Raw genomic sequence first — 20439 nt, 5'->3', positions numbered from 1 at the left:
GCAATTAAAGGTCAGTGTACCATATCAGAAGGGTCAGGCTGGGACTGTAAAAGCCTGTCTTCTTTGTTTGGTTATTTAGCTTGTAGTTAGAAACATGTAAAACAAGTTAAATGGGGGTCCTCATTTTAATCGTGTTTTGAACATTAAGAAGTGAACATTTAAGGTGTAGCTGTGAACGCTTCTTGACCTATTGGTCATGCCATAACTTTCTGACCAGCAGGGTTTGTTTGTGTTGCACTTGGAGGTTGCGTCGTGTTTGGAGATGATAGGTTGATTCAACAGACGACAGGAACATTTCCTCTCACCTCGACCCCTTTTTCGTCATTTCTGAGCATGCACCAACACACAAATCCATATAAAGTAAGACATATTCTGTGACATATGGGCACCCAGACTTCAAAGGACTCATGTTTAATGATTTCAGGAAATATGAAGTTAGTAATTGCAGGGACCCTGTACAACTCCAATTCAATTCAAAAACACCCCATTAATCCTAAAGGGAAATTAAATGTGAGGCAGGTTTCTTCAAAGACCTGTCGTAGATACTGATGGCTGGAGGCAGAAAGGAGCTCCTGTTGAGGTTAGTCTTACAGCGTATCTGGAGAAGCCTCTGACTGAAGCACCCCCGTCCCCTTGTGGTTTCTTGGCAGTCAGATGATGAGGATGCTCAGTGTCATCCGAAATGTTTTTTTGTTTTTTAGGAAGAATCCTTTTTTGCACAATCATCTTCAGAGGCTGTAGAAGAGTACCTAGAACAGAGCCAGCCTGCTACGACAAACATGCATCATCTTTGTAACCCTGTCGATTGTTTTCTTCCACAGTCTGTACTTATAAATCATATAATTTCATTTTTGCATGATATGTGGCTTCTGTCAACACTTTCCCTCAGGATCAGCACAATTTTTTTCCTCCCCATCGCCTCCCCGAGTAAAGCTGACCATCATGCTGTCCATTAATTGAGGCAACCTAAGCACAGCCGCACCTTCAAACAGCAGAACTCTTATGTGTTATAAATGATGATCATTATCAGGGCTGAGTATGGATTTATCCAGCAAATTACCCCTGGTGGGGTTTAAAATCATATTAGGCCCTGCCATCTTTTCCTGGACGGCTGAGCTCATTCACTCCGCGTTCAGACGGCTGAATAGGATGCCTCAGCAATTCTTTTTGCAATCTTCGACTACAGGAGACTAGAGAGAAGAGTGAGTGAAAAGAGGGGTTGATGCATCATTGTGGTAATGAAATTTGCAAAGAGGACTGTTCCCAAAGCCACGGATGCGTTTGTGTGTTGGCGTGAAAAAGTGCTCACGTCGACGTCCCAACAGAGGTGAGAACATTGATCGCTCGGTGATCGAATGGATGCACTCGCAGTCGGATGAGGGTCAAGACTGCGGAGGGAAACAAAGATGCCTGGATATCATAATGAGATGATTGGATCATTTTTTAAATTACACCACAGTATTAACAGAGAATTGTGAAACAGTAGAATTGTGCTTTCATTTTACATTTCAAGGAGCTAAGGTCCAGAAAAACAGTTTTCTGTTGGCTAGTAAAGCTCAGCAAATCCTAATTACTGTACCAATTATGCAAAGAAAAATCTTTAAACGGTTATTGGATGCATTTTAACATAATCATGTCAGCATTTTCAAAACAAACGTTAATACGCAGCATTTGTCCTGTTAAGTACGGGATGCTTTTACACTCCACTAAGACAACCAGATCCTTTTTTTAATTTATTTTAATTTATTCTTAGTCGACACAAGAAGCATTACATTTAACAATTTAACTGTTGAATAATAAGGCCATGCCTGCTGGAATCTTTGGTTTCTTCTTGATTTAAAAGCTTAATATGTTTGAATCACTCATTGTAGTCTTTCTTTTTTTTTTTTCTCCATAATGTGTTCACCTGGCTGTCCAGAGATCGACCAAGGCAGCTGTGGAGACCCTGGAATCCCAGCCTACGGCAAGCGGGAAGGGACTGGCTTCCGTCATGGAGACAGGCTGTACTTTGAGTGCCTGCCTGCCTTTGAGCTCGTGGGAAAGAAGAACATCACCTGTCAGAAGAACAACCAGTGGTCCGCTAAGAAACCCAGCTGCGTCTGTAAGTTCCGTTCCTGTCCGATTTGACCGTCTCACCGACGTGGGCGCAAAACACATACCGTGCGGATAAGTAGAGGGACAGCTGCATAATGAAGAATGAGATTATCCTCGCAGTTTGTCTTGCAGAGACTGTGGATTTAGAAACAATAGGGAGGGATTATTAGCTAATTAACTCAATAAACAACAAACACAGAAAACGAGAGTTAGATGACGAGGGGTGTGGGAACAGAGAGTCTACAGGATGCTGTTTGTTCACTAATGTGCTCAAACAAACCTCTGAGGGCTTCAGAGAAGACCTGCATTTATAGTAAGGCTGTATTACACACAGTGGCTCACTTATTAGGTCACTTCTGAATGGAATTGGAGGTGCAGGATTCTATTTGGGGTACCAGAATAAGGGGACGCTGAATATAAATGCAGAGCAAAGTTTCCACATTTTTATACATTGCCTTTCACTGCACAAATATGGATAACTTTGAGTAGTCCTATCATAAAAAATAAATAAAAATATGTTAAAATGTGTAGTTGTAATGTGATAGTGTAAAAGAATATTGCAGGTTTATAATTGTTTTAGCCACACTGCTTCAGAAATGGGCTTTAAAAAAGCCCCCTGATCTCCAGCAGGTGTAGACGCCATGTGGACATAATCGTCAGCGCTCTTTTCAGACCGGTTCTGTCAGGATCCTCACACATAACATGATATTGAGCTGTTGCCATTAAAAGGGCATTCACTGGACTTTGCCGGGATCAAGTAATAATCTCCCCAACAGACAGACGGGGAAGATACCGCTTGTTGCTATCGGTCACAAAACACTTCCTGTTTGTGGAGTTATTGGGAAAACTGATTTTTATGTGTTCATTGATTTTCTAGGGTTTAGCTTTCTCTCACATAAATTGCTGAAATATTATTACTATATATATTTTTTTTTATTCTTTGGTCTTAAAAAGCCTTTCTAAGGAATTTATACAATCATTACCCAGCTCTGAATAAAATACCTCAGCTGGCAAGTTGAGAAATTCCTAGTTTTATTTTTTTATACATTCTGAGATTGTGTTAGATTATTGTTGCTGTCTGCGTGTGTGTGTGTGCCTGTGCTACAAAGCAAGAAATCATTGACAATTGTCACGGGGCTTGAAATTGAATTTCCTCTCTAAAATATTAGGCGTCTTCAGTTTATTGATCTCCTGTTGAATTTCTCCAAATTCAGAAAAAAAAATGAATCCCATTATTTCTTATTCTTGTCTGCTAGTCAGAGAAAGCAACTGGAATGTGCTCAATATTTTCGCTGTCCTTGGTTATTGTGATCCAGTTCTTCCTCATCTCTTATTTTGTTTGCGTCTATGCCTCCGCTAGTTTCCTGCTTCTTCAACTTTACCACCCCATCCGGCGTGCTGCTATCCCCCAACTACCCCCAGGAATACGGGAACAACATGCACTGTGTTTGGCTCATCATCACCAACCCTGAGAGCCGAATCAACCTGGCCTTCAATGACCTCAGCATGGAGAAACAGTTTGACTTCCTTTCCATTAAGGACGGCGGAAAGGTTCTGCTCAATTATGTTTTATTTCCCTGGGTTACTTTTATTAGCTCTTGGTTTCACTTCTGTTGATGTGTAGACCTGTCATTGTCTTTAGGAAAATCACCCTTTGTAACTATGACTACATACCAACTGGTTCTAACTGAATATTTAAACCTGTGCATGATTTATTTATTTATTTTTTACTTTTTATTCCCCCCCTGTGTTCAAACTGGTAATCTTTGGTCTCATCAGGAAATCTCCATCCGTTCTTTTTCAGGCTGAATCTCCTATTCTGGGCACCTTCTCTGGAGATGCCTTACCTCCTCCCATAACAACGAGCGGCCACGTGGCCCGACTTGAATTCCTGACGGACCATACATACACAGACCGCGGCTTCAACATCACTTTTACTAGTAAGTTTTGCCTAACTGAAAGTGAAAAGAGGTCACAACGTTTGTCACGGAGGGGTTTTTGTCCAAGTGCCTGTAATTGGTCTTATAAGTCATCCAACATTTGACCGTGCCGTGTAACTCAGGCTGGGAAAACTGTTTCCACATCAAAAAAAATAAAAAATCTTTATGAAGTCCCACGATGTGGTAAAACCCTCATCTAAACAAACACAAGACATCACATAAACCTGTGTAAAGTATCATTTTCTTAGTGCTTGTGATAATCTGTTTTTGATAGCTGCCAACTTTTGAGGAAATTCAACATGTCTGATAAAGTAATCACTGGGTGCATGCTGGTAAACCTGTTTCATGGATACACAGCGCCTTGAGGGTTTTGGCAACAGGATTATCACGTTTGTTGTCTGTGCATGATTGTGCAGTGAGCCTGAGTTTTGGATTTGCCCACATCGCAAAGAAATCTAAAGATTCATACAACGCTACATTGTAGAGATTTCATTCTTGACTGTATTCATAGTAACACCTGTGTTATACATTGCCTTGTGAAGTATTGAACCCCTTAAACATTGTCGCAGTATTGAACGGTTCCAAAAGAATTCAATTACAGATTGTGACTTTATGCCACTGGTCAAAGCAAAGTAATACATAATTGGAAAGTTGAATGAAAATGATGTTTGAATATTTTGTAGAAATGAAAATCTGAAAAGTACGGGTATTCAGCCTCTTCCTCTGATGCCCTTTAAAGGGGCAGTGTATAACGAATTTGGTTTTTAATTGGCAAAAATCAAGTATTGCGTTTATAAATGCATATTCTGGCAAAGTCTAATAACATCACATCAAAAATTTAAGCTTTCTAATTACTTAGAATCAGTTTATAAATACATATGTGCCGGTGCACCCACTGGGAGACACCATGCTGCGTTGCCATTTCTGATTTCAGTAGCCGAAAGGGGCCAGATTTGTGAGCCATACGTGTTTTCCTTATCTGTCTTCTTTATGAAAACAGATAGGGAAAAGACGACTGTAGCTTTTCTGTTGAAATGGAGGACCACCCATACTCTTTGCCCAGCGAGAGGGAAGAAAAAATAACCAAGAAAAGAAAAATAAGTAATAACCAGGAGAAAATGAGAGTCTATATCAGCACAGTTATTATTACCAGGTGGAGATAATTCTGAGAGTAGCTATTAGCAGTAGCTAATACATGGAGGACATGTTGACAGTGTCATATTTAGTTACTATGCGCTTAATGGTGAGGTTGTTTGTAAACCTTGGACTTTAATAAATTCTGGTTCAATCAGTAGGCAATAGAAAAAGCACTTAATTCGTAAATAGGATGACCTGAGTTTAATATATTCCTTGTAAGAATAAAGTTGTTCTTCGAATGCTGTTGTTAGAGAACAAAAGGCGAAACAAAATGCTTCCCTCGTTTAGTCCTTATGCAGGGAAAACCGAGTAAAGAGGTCTCTGATGACCTGAGGGGTCCAGATGGTTAACGCCTGACCAGCACCTCAGAAATGTGTTCAGGCCAAGACCATTTTGTGTCAAATAACTAATATAGGCAATTTAAAAATATGCTTCCACAGGAGCCACTGTACTGATTTATGGATTATCCATTTCCTGGGTTTGTTTGGAACTCTGGCAGCTTCATTTTGGATGATCTACAGCTGTCTGATTAATGTTTTTTTTGTTTGTTTTTTTCACAAAGACCTGCATAAATACCTTCACTTTATTCTAAACTACTGAAAATAAAAGTATGCTTAAGTTTTTCTGTGTGCTGTTTTGAGTAGAAATCCTTCAACATTAGACTAAATGGTTGTTAAAATTAGGATCTGAGTCCATGGTGACAGTTGGGTATCAGTAAACGACTACAATAGAAGGCTTTGGCCTATGTAGAAAATAAAATGTGTGTTTGGAAAAGGAAAACTAAACATCATTCTGAACACACCATCCCGTGGTGAATCATGGAGGTGGCAGCATCACACTGTAGAGGTGCTCTTATTTAGCATGGACAGGGAAGCTGGTTATAGCTCAATGGAACCTGTGTGTTCTAGATCTAGAAATCACTAAATAGAGGAGAAATCTGAAAGAGAGGCTGTTAGAGATTGCAGACGAGCTGAGACGGGGAGATGGTGGTTCACCTACGTTGGGATGATTAAATCAAAGCATGTCCGTGTGTCAGAATCTTTGGCAAGACTTGGAAATGAATGTTCAGACAAACTCTCCTTCCAATAAGACTGAGCTTGGGCTCGTTTTGGAGGGAAAAGTGGATAAAAATTACAGCTGTGAAAAGCTGGTAAAGGCAAACATGCAGCTGTAATAGCAGAAAAAAGGTGGTTCCACAAAGTATTATTTCAGGAGCTGGATTCAAATGTATGCCACAGTCTTCACCCTTCTATTTGGAATCAAGACCAAATGTGAAAAAGAAAGGGGGAAAAAAAATCAGGAGGCAGAAATTATTTTAAGCCACTTGCAACACCACAGAATCCCAAGAATACTTTTTGAACTCTGGCTTTGATACGCCCCTCCTTAACCACATGGAGGTGCTTCCGTAAAGATATAACGATGACAACACATGGTGGCTAATGAATGATTCAGCAAGTCATAAAAAGAAAGAGCCGGTGTTGCGTGGTGGAAAAATGTTAGGAAATGTTAATGGAAGATGACATTCTGTTCCTGTGAATAGTGTCATCTGACTGCAAGAGAGCTTTTAAGAGTTCGTCGGGCTGAGCACGCAAACTTACATCATTCTTGTTAATTAAGGACGTGCCAAACTGTATTGAGGCAATTTCTGGCACCCTAATAAATAAGATATTTGTGATTGATGAAGAGGAGCTGGCACTCCGTTTGGAGCCATTGGATAGCAAAGAGGGATTCATCAACGCCTCCATGTGTCACCACACGCTGTGTATACAAGAGTGAAAAAAAAAAGACTGAGTGAGAGAGATAGCAGGGCAGGTAATGCATTTGTTTACGTTCCTTTTTCCGGGGCTATGAGTCTTATTTGAGCGTCGCGCGTCGTCATGGGCTTTCTAACTTTGCCCCACTTGAATTCTATTAAGGGATCTGATTTATAGGTCTCTGAAGGTTTGACAACAATGTCCCTTTTTTGTTGACTTCACAAATATTTTAGCGGCGTCATCGGGCGCGGCTAATCTGCATGGCGGCGTGGTGACCCGCCCCCTAGGATGACCGCAGCGCAGGGCATCATCGTGCCTGAGTAAAATTAATTCCTTTTCGTCTTAAGCTGACGTTACTAAATTCCTGCTGTTGATTGAGAAGAGGAAAGGCTTTGCAAAGAAACTTTCAAAGTTTGCAAAGAAATTTCTGTTTTGTGGTCTTGTGCAGAAAAAAAACATCTAACATGCTCGGAGAAATATTTAGCGTGTCATTTAAAAAAAAAAAAAAGATGAATGTGTGAAAGAGAAGGCGTCTTTCTTTTATCCTTTTTTAATTTTATTACAATTCATCTTTTTTAGCCAGTGGGGAACATCTATTCTGCATGATCATAATTTAACAGTAAAATATACATGAAACACTGTATGCAAAGTACACGACTTCATTGGGAATAGCAAGTAGTTGCTACCTTCATTAATCATCCTCACAGCGCATTTTCAGGTTTGTTTTCAATAAAATGAATTTGGAAAACTGGGGGATTATGATACTGAACTTGAGACCTTAGACCCCCACTTGCATTTTTGTGGATAAAAACCTGCAGCATTCCTGTTATTACCTCTTTAATACAGGTCTTTTTTTTATAAGGAAGTGTGTTCATTTTGTGTGCTAAAATGCTGCATTAGGTGGAAGGCGATAACACTCGCACCTGTGTTTGTCCTCCAAATTAACCAACTCTTTGTTTGCTTTGTCCAAAGCGTTCCGCCACAACGAATGCCCAGATCCAGGGGTGCCGGTTAATGGAAAGCGTTTTGGCGAGAGCCTCCAGCTTGGCAGCTCCATCTCGTTTCTTTGTGAGGAGGGCTTTGTGAAGACCCACGGCTCTCAGACCATATCCTGCATTCTGAAGGATGGCAACGTTGTTTGGGACAATGCTGTTCCTCGTTGTGAAGGTGAGTGAGGGAAGACCAAATGTCAAAATACTCCCGACAATTCCATTGGCAGATCATCTTATTTATCTGCTCAAATCAAGGACAAATGAAATCATTTCAAGAAAATCTTAAGTTTAGTTCACTTGTTCCAGTTTGGGAAGTAGGGGGAGCTAAAGATTTTGGTGATGGTGGAGAATCTCAAACACTTGGAGCTCACCTAAAGGAAGTTCTCCAAATACTTGTGGAAACATGTAAGAAGCTTATCAGCAACAATTAGAAGGGTCTGACTGCTGTAATGCCAATAGAGACGTTTCAACTGATTGCTTTTACATTGCTCTATTATCTTTCAAGAGATAACTTTCTCATTTTCCTATCAGAAACACACTTGTTTGAATGGAAATAATTTCAAATCTAAATCTGCAACATTTATGAATAATTTTGTACTTAACTGTATAGATGTAAACTCATTTACTCCATCACATTTGAACTGGACCTGTTGTTCCAAAACATAGTCTGGATAAGAGGAAAAATTCATAATACTATGAAAAATGTGTTTTTTAGTTTTATTTTTATTTTGGGAAATCAATTAGTATGGAGAGATTAAAAACTGTTCTTTAAACCAACTGTGCCCAAAGATTCGGTTTGGACTCAACATGGGTTGGTGAATCGACAGGTGTGGGGTCTCTTTAGAAGTTAATCTAAGTGACAAAAAGTTTGTTTTAGCTATAAATGACTGAGATAAAAAGGTACTTACAAACAGATAAAATCAGCCTGGATATTTATTCTGTTTTTCTCTCATTTTGTTCTTATTTAACTTAGTGAAAAAGCCTGTGTTGGTAAAGAGCACAGAATTGCAGGTAGTCATGTAAAGACGTCATCTGTCTGACACAAACAGTTTAATGGCACTGTAAATGATAATTCAAAAAATATACATCACTAAAATGATGAGCTGCGATACATCTTTGGTTCTTCTGAAAGCAGGTTTTTTCTGTACTCCTTTCAAGAAGACTTGGCACTGAAGCAAAACAGCAGTTGTCTTAAACAACTGGCAGCCGTGTTGGTAGCTTCCTGCGTCACAGTTTCCATTCCCAATACTGAACCAAAACCTGGGGTGACGCACATCGTTTCCACTTGCGTTAACTGACTAACTCGGTCCAGAGGCAAACAGCTGTTAAAGGGACCTTTATCGCACAATAGAAAAGGAAGCGACTTTTAACAGTGTGTGGGTTCAAGATTTATGGAACAAAATACTAACCTAACAGGGTACATGTTATATAAGCTTATTGCAAGAATGTTATTAAAATCTTGAAATGTCTGTGAGGAAAAGTATGTAGTAAGTAAGTAAATGTGAAATGAAAAATTATGGAGCAAACCTGGTTTATGGGTTGATGTTACTAGAAGAGTCGAGAGCTTCATGTTTTATGAACGTCTCAGCAGGAGGCATCATATAAACTAATTTTGCCATAAAGTGATCTCTTGTTTATATGTTCCGGATCTCCTGTAATGCCGCATGAAAAACCAAATGACTAATTAATCAGCTGACTAAAATATTATTAATTTTCCTTAATGTTCAATATAAGTGTCATTGTCAGATGATGAAAATCGTTTCCCCCTGTACATCTAACGTCAAGTGAGGATGAAACTTAACGTCATCCAGAGGCTCTTTTTCTCCCAAGTGTCTGAATCAGCGGACATGCTGTGCTTATGTATAGATTGCTGAGCTTTCAATTTATCCCCTCCTTGGCTTTATAATCAATAAAACTATTTCCAGCAAACCAGAGAAGGCCAGTTTAGCTGGCAAAGCTTAAATAAAGCTTAGCATTTACCAAGGTTTTTTTTGGACATCCGCAACAAATCAATGTAATTGCAGACATGACCGAAATGCTAAGAGAGCTAATCAAGTTCACTATCGGCAATATGCAAAAGAAAACCAAGTGTTAAAACACATCGCCCTGCCCCTGGTCGCCGTTTCTCGGCAGCTTGATATTCCTTTGAGACCATCTATCATGCCCCCCCCCCCCGCGTTTGTAGCATAATGCGTTTCATAGATGTCCTTCAGTATGTTGAGCCGGACTGATTAAATCATTCCACTTTAGAGAGGGAGCAGGGAGCTGGCGCTGTAAAAAAAAAAAAAAAAAAAAGAGCTCCACCATTTTTGCGAGGTCTGGTTAAGGACAGGCAGTGACAGAGATGCCTGGTAAAGTGAGCTGTAACAGAGATGAGAAGGAAGAAGAGGCTTGTGCGCTTAAGTGGCTTTTTTTTTTTTTTCCTCTCTTATTATTCATGCAAGACCTAAAAGACGACGTGATCTCTGGTGGAGATAGCGAGGCACCTTTTGCAGGAATCATTTTACAATGCACGCAAATCAAGAGCGCAGTTGAGGAGTGACGCGCGCAGCACGAACGGCTAACGCGTGCTTTTGGATGGACGCGTGCAGAGCGGCGGGGCTTGCTTTGCAGGAGAACGTGGTTAACCTTGAAATGAGCCGTCCCCAGTTTACATTAAATATAGCCTGGCAGTAAAGGAAATGGGAGGAGCCCTGGCTAATGCAAGAAATCATCAATAGACCTTGTCATACATCACCTAGGACAGACATGCATAATTCAGTCCCTGTCTTTTTTTTTTTTTTTTTTTTTTTTCCCCCCCTCTCCTCATTTCTTCTCTCCCGCTGCTAGCCCCATGCGGAGGAGATCTGAAGGCTCCCAGTGGGATCATTCTCTCCCCCGGCTGGCCAGAGCTGTACAAGGAGGCCCTTAACTGTGAATGGATCATTGAGGCTCCTCCAGGCTATCCCATCAAGATCATCTTCGACAAGTGAGTCACCCTAGATGGCAACCGCTCTCTTCCCAGAAGTTGTATCCACTCTAAACAGTGCTGGGTGTTTCTGTTGTTAGCCTCTCTGTTTTAGCATCTTTATATTTGCCTCTTTTAATCCTCTTTTTTTCCCCCTCATTGTTGTCATTGGTTTTAAAGTGACTGATCAAATACACACAAACACTGACTTTGATCACCGATCTAACATTAAGTACGTTCCTTGTTCCAACAAATACAGATTAGAGGATGAGCAAGGAAACATCTGGCGTCGTCCTACATCGTCTGGCACCGAGACATAAGGGCCGATAAAATGGGCCCTATAATTGCTGAGTCGTCGCTCTCTGGATTAAGCTTACTTTCTAAATATTGTGATTTCATCAAAAGACCAAATCTAACTTCCAGATAGAGCCGAAAACCTACAATGTTGGATGAACAATATCCTTTTCATAACAAAAGGAAATTACAGTTTATTCCTTTAGTTATGGCTACCCCAAGCTGCTTTAATTTGCCACTGTTGCGGGTAATGAGCACTCTAGTTTTATAGGAAAGTTTAACTTGGTTTACTTAATTGCGTTTTATGCCTCAACAATTAGAAAGGCCCTTCTTTACACACAGAACCACACAAAATAAACAAACGGAGCCTAAAGAACAATTAAGGCACTGGAACATAAAACATGTGCGATAAAAGGTAGAGATACCCAGACACGGTGCTTTTATAAATAACAGTGTGACGATCTGACTACATTCGATGATATTTTTAATTTTTAACAATCTTTTTCTTCCACGTTTGTTTTTCAGAGTGTGATATTTTACAAACCTGAAAACCATGAAATCATTTGGTCAATGTCTACGGGTTCCACACTTTAATAGAAAAATTATAAAATGTGTTGAGATGAAGTTAATGTTTTAAAGCTTGTTAAAATCTAAGCGGCAGTTATCTCTGAGCAATTCTGAGATTAAAAACAGGACATTTTACATTAAAATAAACAAAATTAATCCATAAAAACTCACATTTTAATTAAAATTACCCACAATTCATTAGTATTACATGCTTTACCATGGTGTTGTAATTTTGGATCTCTCTACTTAACTTCTCATGATGTTCAGGACGTTATTTTAGGTGTGTGTGTGTGGGGGGGGGGGGGGGGGGGCGCATACTTTGTTTCCACTGGAGTTTCTGGACCGTTTTCTCTGCTCCAACACGGGGTTATCTGGGTATTAAAAAAGCTGCTGTAATGTTCTAACCACACTTGACCTAAAACACATGAGGCTTTATCATTTATTTCTCAAGAACTACAAAAAGTCATCATACTACTGCGGATCTTCAGTTCGTGTTGGGTACGCAGAAACCTACGACCCAAGCTAGCTCTCCTCCTCACTCTTCTGATAAACTTTACCATCAGGAGTTATTATAGTCCACATTATTATGCGTATGCCATGTTCTGCCTTCCGTCTTGGTGCTGATCCGCATCGGATCTAGTCTGGACTAGAACAACCCTAAATGTCTTCTAGAGCTGTTTTAAAATGGTCTTCCAAAAAATGTCTTGGCCATAAATCTGACCTCCCCACCCCAGCTATCCACGAGTCACATAAAATCCACTTATCCTCACCCAGTGGACCACAGAGGTGCAGGAGGACGCATTTTGCTCCGATGTCAAAGAACAGAAAGATAGACAGATGTGGGACGAAACGCTGCGTTGAATATTTTAAGTAAAGCTCGTCCTTGCAAACCCATCTCATCTGTGCTCCCGCCTCGATAGAGTCCCATTCATAACGAATGTTCCATAAATGTTTGTTGCTCTTTAATTTTTATGTCACATCAATAAAATATCACAAACCGTTTCATTTAGATGACATGGTTCTGTAACCAGGCTCCATTTATTCATGGCTTTGAAGATGAAGCGGCTGCGGCAACAAAGCAGGAAATGTGCACGCGCGCGCGCACGCACACACACGGTGCACATGGTGGGACACGCGTTCCTCTCTTTAAATGCCAAAAAAAAAAGAGTTAAACGAACAATAAATTGTAAACCTCTATCCTAAGTGTTTTTTATTGCTGTACTTTTGAATATGACTCTAAATTGTCATATTGTACTTCAGCTTTTTTCTGTTACTACCAAAAACAGAAGCTGTGCCAGCACTTTACCTGGAACTGTTGGCTTTAGTCAGACTATAACAAAAACCCGCCACGTTTTTCAGCACAAACACGGCAAAATAAAGGTAACAAACATGCTGTATATTCAGAAGCTCCTGCTGAGCATGGTCTAGGTCGGACCTGTGATGCTGCGGGCCTGATATTTTCCAAAGGCCCCGAAACAGCAGAGTGCATGAGAGCGTGAACTTTTTTTTCAAAAACGGAAAAAGAGAATGTTGAATAACATTTAATGAAGTGGACAAAACGTAATGATTTACACTGCGATGGCAGTCTTCTAAAAAAAGCCTTTAATATAGGAATCAAAAGGGCTAATGGTATAAATTTGCACATTTGAAGTTATTTTAATGCTGTTTGCTACTATTGGGTCAAAACTATCAATAACAAACACTCATTAATGATAAGACATGCACTAGAACCATGGGATGGGTAAAGATTATTTGTGTAAGCTCATAATACTTTTTAAAAAAGATGAATTTCGCTTAAACCAATGCTTTATGTCTTAACCAGGAAATGGATCTATAACACAGTATAACAGTCTGCACCTGCTGTAGCGTAGCACTCTGCGCATTTACGGTTCCTTCAAAACCTGGGTTTGTACGCTTACACTCTACGTCTTCCTGTTTATTTCTATTTTTTTCAGGTTTCGTACGGAGGTCAACTATGACGTTCTCGAGGTGCGGGACGGTCGATTTCCCTCCTCACCTCTAATTGGAAGTTACCAGGGCACCCAGGTTCCACAGTTTCTCATCAGCACCTCAAATTTCCTGTTCCTGCTCTTTACCACCGACAAGAGCCACTCTGACATCGGCTTCCGTATACGTTACGAGAGTAAGGGCCCACGCAGTTCGATGCTGTAAAGTCCAGTAGACATCCAGCTTAGCAGGATGTGATTTTTTTTGTTTCCCACAGCCTTACACAAAGCCCAACTTAGAGGCAGGGGGTGTTAGCTACATTTTTAAATGTTGCTTAATCTTGGCAGTAAAGGATCATTCTCTGTTCTCGTTTTCACCTAAAAACAAAAACACCTGTAATTTAGATGTAAATGGGCTGAGAAGGTTCTGTCACACACCCCTACTGTGACACACACAGGCAAAACTCTAACTAAAGAGCATTTTACAGACTGCCCCCGTTCGTGCAATTAACACCGTTTACCCTTGAACCAGCCTTCACTAATCATGTAATTTACTCCTCCGGGCGATCTTAGTTTCCTTTCTTTAGGTATGGCACACACTGGAAACATTTCCAACTTTCTCTCTGGCTAAATCTCTGTTAAGCTGCAGTTATTTACTGGGAGCCTTGCAGCTCTTCAGAACAGACCTAGGTTCTAGGTCAAGTATATAGGTGTACTAATCTCCTGACATATTAAAACCAAGGTGCTTTAAGCCTCATTGGACTATTTGCAATCAAATATTGCGATTTGTTTTCTGCTGTTTTCGTTTTATTTGCTTGCCACTTGGTGCTCACTGTCTCTGTGCTCTCCCTCCTTTTCTAGCCCTGCAGCTACAGTCGGACCACTGCGTGGATCCGGGCATACCTGTGAACGGCCAGCGCCACGGCAACGACTTCTACGTGGGCGCCCTGGTGACATTCAGCTGCGACGCCGGGTATACGCTAAGCGACGCCGAGCCCTTAGAGTGCGAACCGAACTTCCAGTGGAGCCGCCCCCTGCCTAGCTGCGACGGTATGTTGACCCAGAAACATGGCAGATTTCTTCCCCCAGTCATGAAGGGGATTAAAGCGCAGTTCGTCGTTGGGTGCTTTTTTTTATGAATGAAACATCATTTCAGCGTTTGCTTCATATTTCATCACATTTATATTATTAGATCTTACCGAGTCATTAGAAAAGCCATGAAAGATGAGGAAGTTTCTTTGAACGGACCGTGTTTTACATTTCACATCTAATCTACTCAGAAATATTTTATATTATGCAGCAGTAACACCCCCCCTCCCCTCCCAGGAATTATATTTTTCTCCTTATCCATATGCACTTTTATATTTGGGGACAGTATTGATGTCTGCTAATGTTTTCAATGCCGCCATCTTCTGCTTTATTGTTAGTTGAATGGCATGTCTCCTTAAATGCAAACTTAAATACACAAAGCGTTTTAGGAGTGTTTTCAAGAAACATGAATCTGTCTGTCCGAGCTTTTTTTTTTTTTTTTCCTCTTCTTCACGGTCTCTTCTTCACTGTTTCCATTCGCCTCTGTCGTCAGCTCTGTGCGGTGGTTATATCCAGGGCAACGCAGGAACCATCCTTTCTCCCGGCTTCCCTGACTTCTACCCACACAACCTGAACTGCACTTGGACAATCGAGACCTCCCACGGAAAAGGTTAGAACAGGAAACCTGTGTCAAAACACGCCGCAGTCAAATTTAACACCCTTCGCGGTGTCATTTCCCCCTACTGAGTGGCCTTTTTATTTTGCCGAACAAGCTGTCTTTGTAGGAGTAGAGTGCTGAGAGGCTGGCCTGAGGCTACGGCGCCTTGGGATGACTCTCCAGTCGTGTCCCCTTTTGGCCGAGCTCTCACATCAATTTGACACAGGCTCATTTGCAGATGCTTGCTTTATGCGGATGTGTTTGATAAATAATAGGTAAAAAAGATGCGGGGGAGTATCACTTCCCTCCAAAATTAAAAGGTAAAGCTGAAAACGTGGTTCATCGCAACTGATCCGGTAAATGCAAGCTTGCTGACACTGATAAAGCGATTAAACTAATTAATCCACTGGAAATTACATTTATTTTACATCACCTCGACTGTTGAACAATTCGCCACCTTGAACCCAGAGGAAATAAAGTCATGTGTTTTGTTTTTTTTCTAATGGGTTTTTTCTGTTTCCTCTTTAAACCAGGTGTACAGTTCACCTTCCACACCTTCCACCTTGAGAGTCCTCATGACCATTTGCTGGTGACGGAGAACGGCAGTTTCTCCCAGCCCCTCTGGAGGCTGACCGGCTCCACTTTGCCTCCCCCGTTGAGCGCAGGCCTGTTCGGGAACAACACGGCGCAGATCCGCTTCCTCTCGGACTTTTCCGTTTCGTACGAGGGATTTAACATCACATTCTCAGGTGAGAACGACGTCAGCAGTGTCCCGAGCTACACTAGCCGAAGAAAACCGGGGCGTGCCGAGCTCTCTTCTGATTGCATAGAGGAGAGTCACGCTGGGAAGGCGGATTGAGGAACCTGAACTGGGATGTTGTGGAATACGTAGAGAAGGGATTTAACGTTAACAGGTAGACTTGGGATAGGACTGGAGCATCTCTCTGTTATGGAGATCCTTTGGTAAACACAGAGCTTCTCTTCCGTGGAAATATTATTATGAAATGTATACCTCCCAGATTGTTTAACGACTAACCAGGTCCAGGTAAAAAAAAATAAAAAATACCCAGTGGTGTATTTTTTTACTGCATACTGACTATAAAAAAATAAAAAAAAAAGTATGAAGTGTGGATTTTCCCTGCAGGAATTCTAAATATCTGATGTTTTTATCTGATTTTTGAAGTTTTGCTATTCCCACTTTGACAATATTTGAATTGTTAACATCACAAAAGAGACAATAATTGATCTGTTAAGCCGACATTAGTAAAGGAAAATGGTAGATGAGAGACTTTTGACATATTTTGACACACATTTTGAAGCTTTCTAGTGAAATTTGAGTTGCACACATAGGGCCAAAGCTGTAGGAAACAGAGATGACGAACCCCATCAGCAACCCTTCAATGTGTAACAAGTATGTTCCAGTTTTAACTTCTTCCTCTGATTGGGTTTGTTGCATATTTGTCTCACATAAAATGAGTGAATATAATATGGACAAGATTTTTTTTTTTTTTTTTAGCAATGAGTGCATGCAGCAGGTCAGCAGGGAAAAAAACGTGTCAATAACCAGAACATATGTTTGCTATTTTTTTTAATAAGAACTTGGCTCAAATTTCTACCTAGAGATCTTTTATAAGGAGATCTGGTCTGCCCTGGTCTTTACAAACAAGTTTTCGTGAAGTCTACTTAGTATTTCTCACATGCGGCTCAAAAGATTTGCTGCGGATGTGCAGAATGCACCGCTCTGGAAGGACAAACGTTAATAAAACACGGGGCTAAAGATGGGGAAAAACAGCACTCGTACGACGGTCGTCTCCTTTATGGTCTTTATGGCTGTAAATTTAGCTCGTAACCCGGCTGTGTTTGTTTTTTTCAGAATATGATTTGGAGCCCTGCGAGGATCCTGGCATCCCTCCGTACAGCACCAGAAAAGGTCTCCAGTACGGAGTGGGCGACGCCCTCATCTTTTCCTGTTTCCCGGGTTACCGACTAGAGGGTCCGGCGAGGGTGGTGTGCTTAGGGGGCAGAAGGCGGGTGTGGAGCTCCCCTCTGCCAAGGTGTGTTGGTAGGTGGTCACATGCTTTATTTTTTGCTCCCCCCCCCACCCCCCACCCCACACACTCCCAGTCCTCTTGTCATCCCAGCGAGCCAGCTCTTTCACATAGTACTACAAATTAGGAAATTTACCAAACTATCAATTATGTCAGAAAACGAGGCATTTTCCTTTAGCATTCTCCTCATTAGCGGCCCTCTTTACGCCCACGTTTTGTCTCTTCGTTGGACGGCTTCCCAGACACAGCCTGTGTGACTTTGTCCAAATTATATAGGGCAGCAGTTTTAATGAGGATGCCATCAAAAAGCTGAAATGTGTTAATTATTGATGTGGCTTGTTTAGAATGCACGTGGGAATGACAGGTCAAGATATAGGTCAGTTTGTTTCTTTTTCGTGTTTTTTTTTTTTTTTTTTTAATGACACAACAAACATTTACTGCTACATTTATTTGTTGATAGGAGAATGAATTTGATCCCAATGGGCACAATTAGCGATAAATTGCCCATCGTGGCCGCCGCTGACCTCCTCGTGTTTGTCCTTCCCCGCATTTGCTGAACCTCTGTTGGGAAGTATTTGCATATGAACGACATCGGGAAGCTTTGGATTGATTTATTGGGGCAATCTTTGCTTTATCTCAGTTGCAGAGATTGCAGTTACCCACTCGACACGCGAATGATTAAACTGAGCTAACTCGCAGACAGATCCCCGTGTCCCTTTTGTGCTATTGTTTAGTTGTCTGTGTCGTCAAGGTAATTGTTTTTGGGTTCTTGCTGTTTTTTTTTTGTTTCGTTTTTTTTTTTTTTTGCCTCGAGACACATCCAAGTCTTTGAAGGAACACTGTAAAGAGACATTTTTTTGACACGTTCATACTTCTGTCACTGTCTGCCCTATTTTAGAAACTTCCCACTTCTCCATCTATGCAGTCTAATCCACTTACCTTATTATACCGCGCCGCATTCCCCCGAGTTAAAAGCCGGGCTACATTTGTGGGCATTTTCTATTCCTGCTGCGATCCTGCCATAGAAAATGTTGTCCTTCTTTGACTCTTCGCCTGATGTGAGCCATGAATAGCAATTTTCAGATAGAGCTGAAATTACAGTTAATCATATTCAGATTGCGGCGTGATTATGATGATGTGCCACTCCAGCGTTCAGGTACAGTCAGTCGCCATATTCCTCTCACCATCAACTTGCCCGTCACCTTCTGCATGACAACGCGGATAACTACCCGCCGCGTTTCAAGCCTATAGCGATTGACACGTCCTCTGCTCTCTCCCCGACGCCACTTCCCCTTCTGTCTCTGCCTGGATCTCTGCTCCCTCTCCCCCTTTTTTTCTAGCTGAATGCGGCTCATCCGTGACTGGCATGCAAGGGGTGCTCCTCTCGCCCAACTACCCTGGTTACTACGGCAACAACCACGAATGCATCTACTCCATCCAGACGCAGCCTGGCAAAGGCATTCAGCTGCGAGCACGGGACTTTCGACTGGAGGATGATGACGTGCTCAAAGTGAGGGGGCGTCGGGAGTCGCGTCTTCCACAACTCCGCGCGCCGCGGCCTTGTTTGCATATCTGAGTTTGCACACCTGATGCCTCCTCCCACTCATTCGCTGCTTCCTTCCCTCCTTTTCATCTTCCAGGTCTTTGACGGCAGCAGTAATAAGGCTCGTCTCTTGGGGGTGTTTACAGGAAACGAGCTACTCGACGTTACCTTGAACTCCACCTCCAGCTCCATGTGGCTGGAGTTCATCAGCAACGCCGAGAACACCAGTAAAGGCTTTGAACTGCACTTCACCAGTAAGAAATAACCCGCTTCAAACGAATAAAGATTTCCTTAATTCGCTGCCTAATCAACATTGGATTTTTCTTATCCCGTCTTCCGCATATTTTTTTTACCTTGCAACAGAACAAATACCACTTGAAGTCTTTCCCATTTTTTTTTTCATGTTACAGCCAGCAGAATTCCTGTTTTGCTGTCAAATCACTGAATAGACCAACACTGCGCGTCGCCGTGAAAAGATAACTTCCGATATGAAAAAATATCGATGGCAGCGTCATGCTGAGGGGTTGCTTTTCCTAGCAGAGACAGGGAAAGTGGTCAGGGCTGATGGGAAATACAGGGCTGTGCTAAAAAAAAAAAAATAGTTAGATGCTTCAGAAGACCTGAGAGTGGGGCAGAGATTCGCCTCAACACAGCCCTAAAGGTGCGTTCACACAGAACGCGAGCAAGACGAATGGAGCGAGTGATTTACATGTTATGCCAAAGTAAAGACACGTTGAGCATCGGATTGATGGTCGTGATGAGAAAGATATGTTTCGAGCGATGTGGATGGCGCGCAGAGAGCGAAATGAACTGCGATTAGGTGCACTCGAGTTCAACAACCTGAACCTTTCTATCAATTTGTGTGTCCTCATTCATTTACTTAAGTGTAAGAATGTCTTTTATACGTTACATATTTAGAAAGTATAGTTAGGATATAGAGCACTGATTGATTTACTAACCATTGACAAATGGACAGGCTCTCTGCAGCGGTGAGAGAGAGCACATGTAGTTGGTGTCCGGGAGGGTGATCCGTCCCCCAGGTTCTTATACTGAGTCCTGGACCGGGTGAGTCTCTGGTGGTACCAGGGCCTCTGGCACTGACGGCGTTGTTCGGCTTTCCTCTTTACGTACAGCACCGTGGCTCGCTGGGCAAAATCGAGGTCCGCCACGGTGAGTGGAACTGGAAAGAAGATAGATGCTCTATTTGATGACACGACAAAGCGAGCTGAGCAGAATTTCCCCCCATTCTCCACGCGGATTGTTTGCAAGAGAGAGGCGAAATGTCAAGCGGCACCTTAGTCCCACAGCCAGAACTAGAGGGATATTATTCAGATTTATGATCCTTTATGTGTTAGAATGGCTCAGTCAAAGTCCAGACCTTGATCCAATTGATAGTCTGTGGCAAGACTTGAAAATCCATGGTCATCTACACGAGCTGTTCACTGTCACCAAGTTTGAAGCTAAGAGTAAGCAAGAAAAATGTATGTCTC

At 41.7% G+C, this 20439-nt stretch overlaps 1 protein-coding gene across 2 annotated transcripts in view; it reads left to right on the top strand.

Annotated features, from left to right (window-relative positions):
• Positions 1 to 20439, top strand: part of csmd2 (CUB and Sushi multiple domains 2) — a 340637-nt gene that overhangs the window by 184889 nt on the left and 135309 nt on the right. The window contains exons 4-15 of one of the 2 annotated variants that reach the window (XM_036144950.1): positions 1919 to 2101; positions 3455 to 3645; positions 3899 to 4034; positions 7898 to 8092; positions 10747 to 10885; positions 13681 to 13868; positions 14533 to 14721; positions 15254 to 15370; positions 15892 to 16107; positions 17232 to 17420; positions 18747 to 18916; positions 19047 to 19203. In XM_036144950.1, the coding sequence (XP_036000843.1) occupies positions 1919 to 2101; positions 3455 to 3645; positions 3899 to 4034; positions 7898 to 8092; positions 10747 to 10885; positions 13681 to 13868; positions 14533 to 14721; positions 15254 to 15370; positions 15892 to 16107; positions 17232 to 17420; positions 18747 to 18916; positions 19047 to 19203 (2070 nt within the window). The remainder of the gene's footprint in view (positions 1 to 1918; positions 2102 to 3454; positions 3646 to 3898; positions 4035 to 7897; positions 8093 to 10746; positions 10886 to 13680; positions 13869 to 14532; positions 14722 to 15253; positions 15371 to 15891; positions 16108 to 17231; positions 17421 to 18746; positions 18917 to 19046; positions 19204 to 20439) is intronic. The other variant, XM_021322558.2, reaches the window with a different exon arrangement.

The sequence above is a fragment of the Fundulus heteroclitus genome, chromosome 13, assembly GCF_011125445.2.
Source record: "Fundulus heteroclitus isolate FHET01 chromosome 13, MU-UCD_Fhet_4.1, whole genome shotgun sequence".
In the NCBI taxonomy this organism is placed as follows: domain Eukaryota; kingdom Metazoa; phylum Chordata; class Actinopteri; order Cyprinodontiformes; family Fundulidae; genus Fundulus; species Fundulus heteroclitus.
This window is presented reverse-complemented; position numbering and strand designations above follow the sequence as displayed.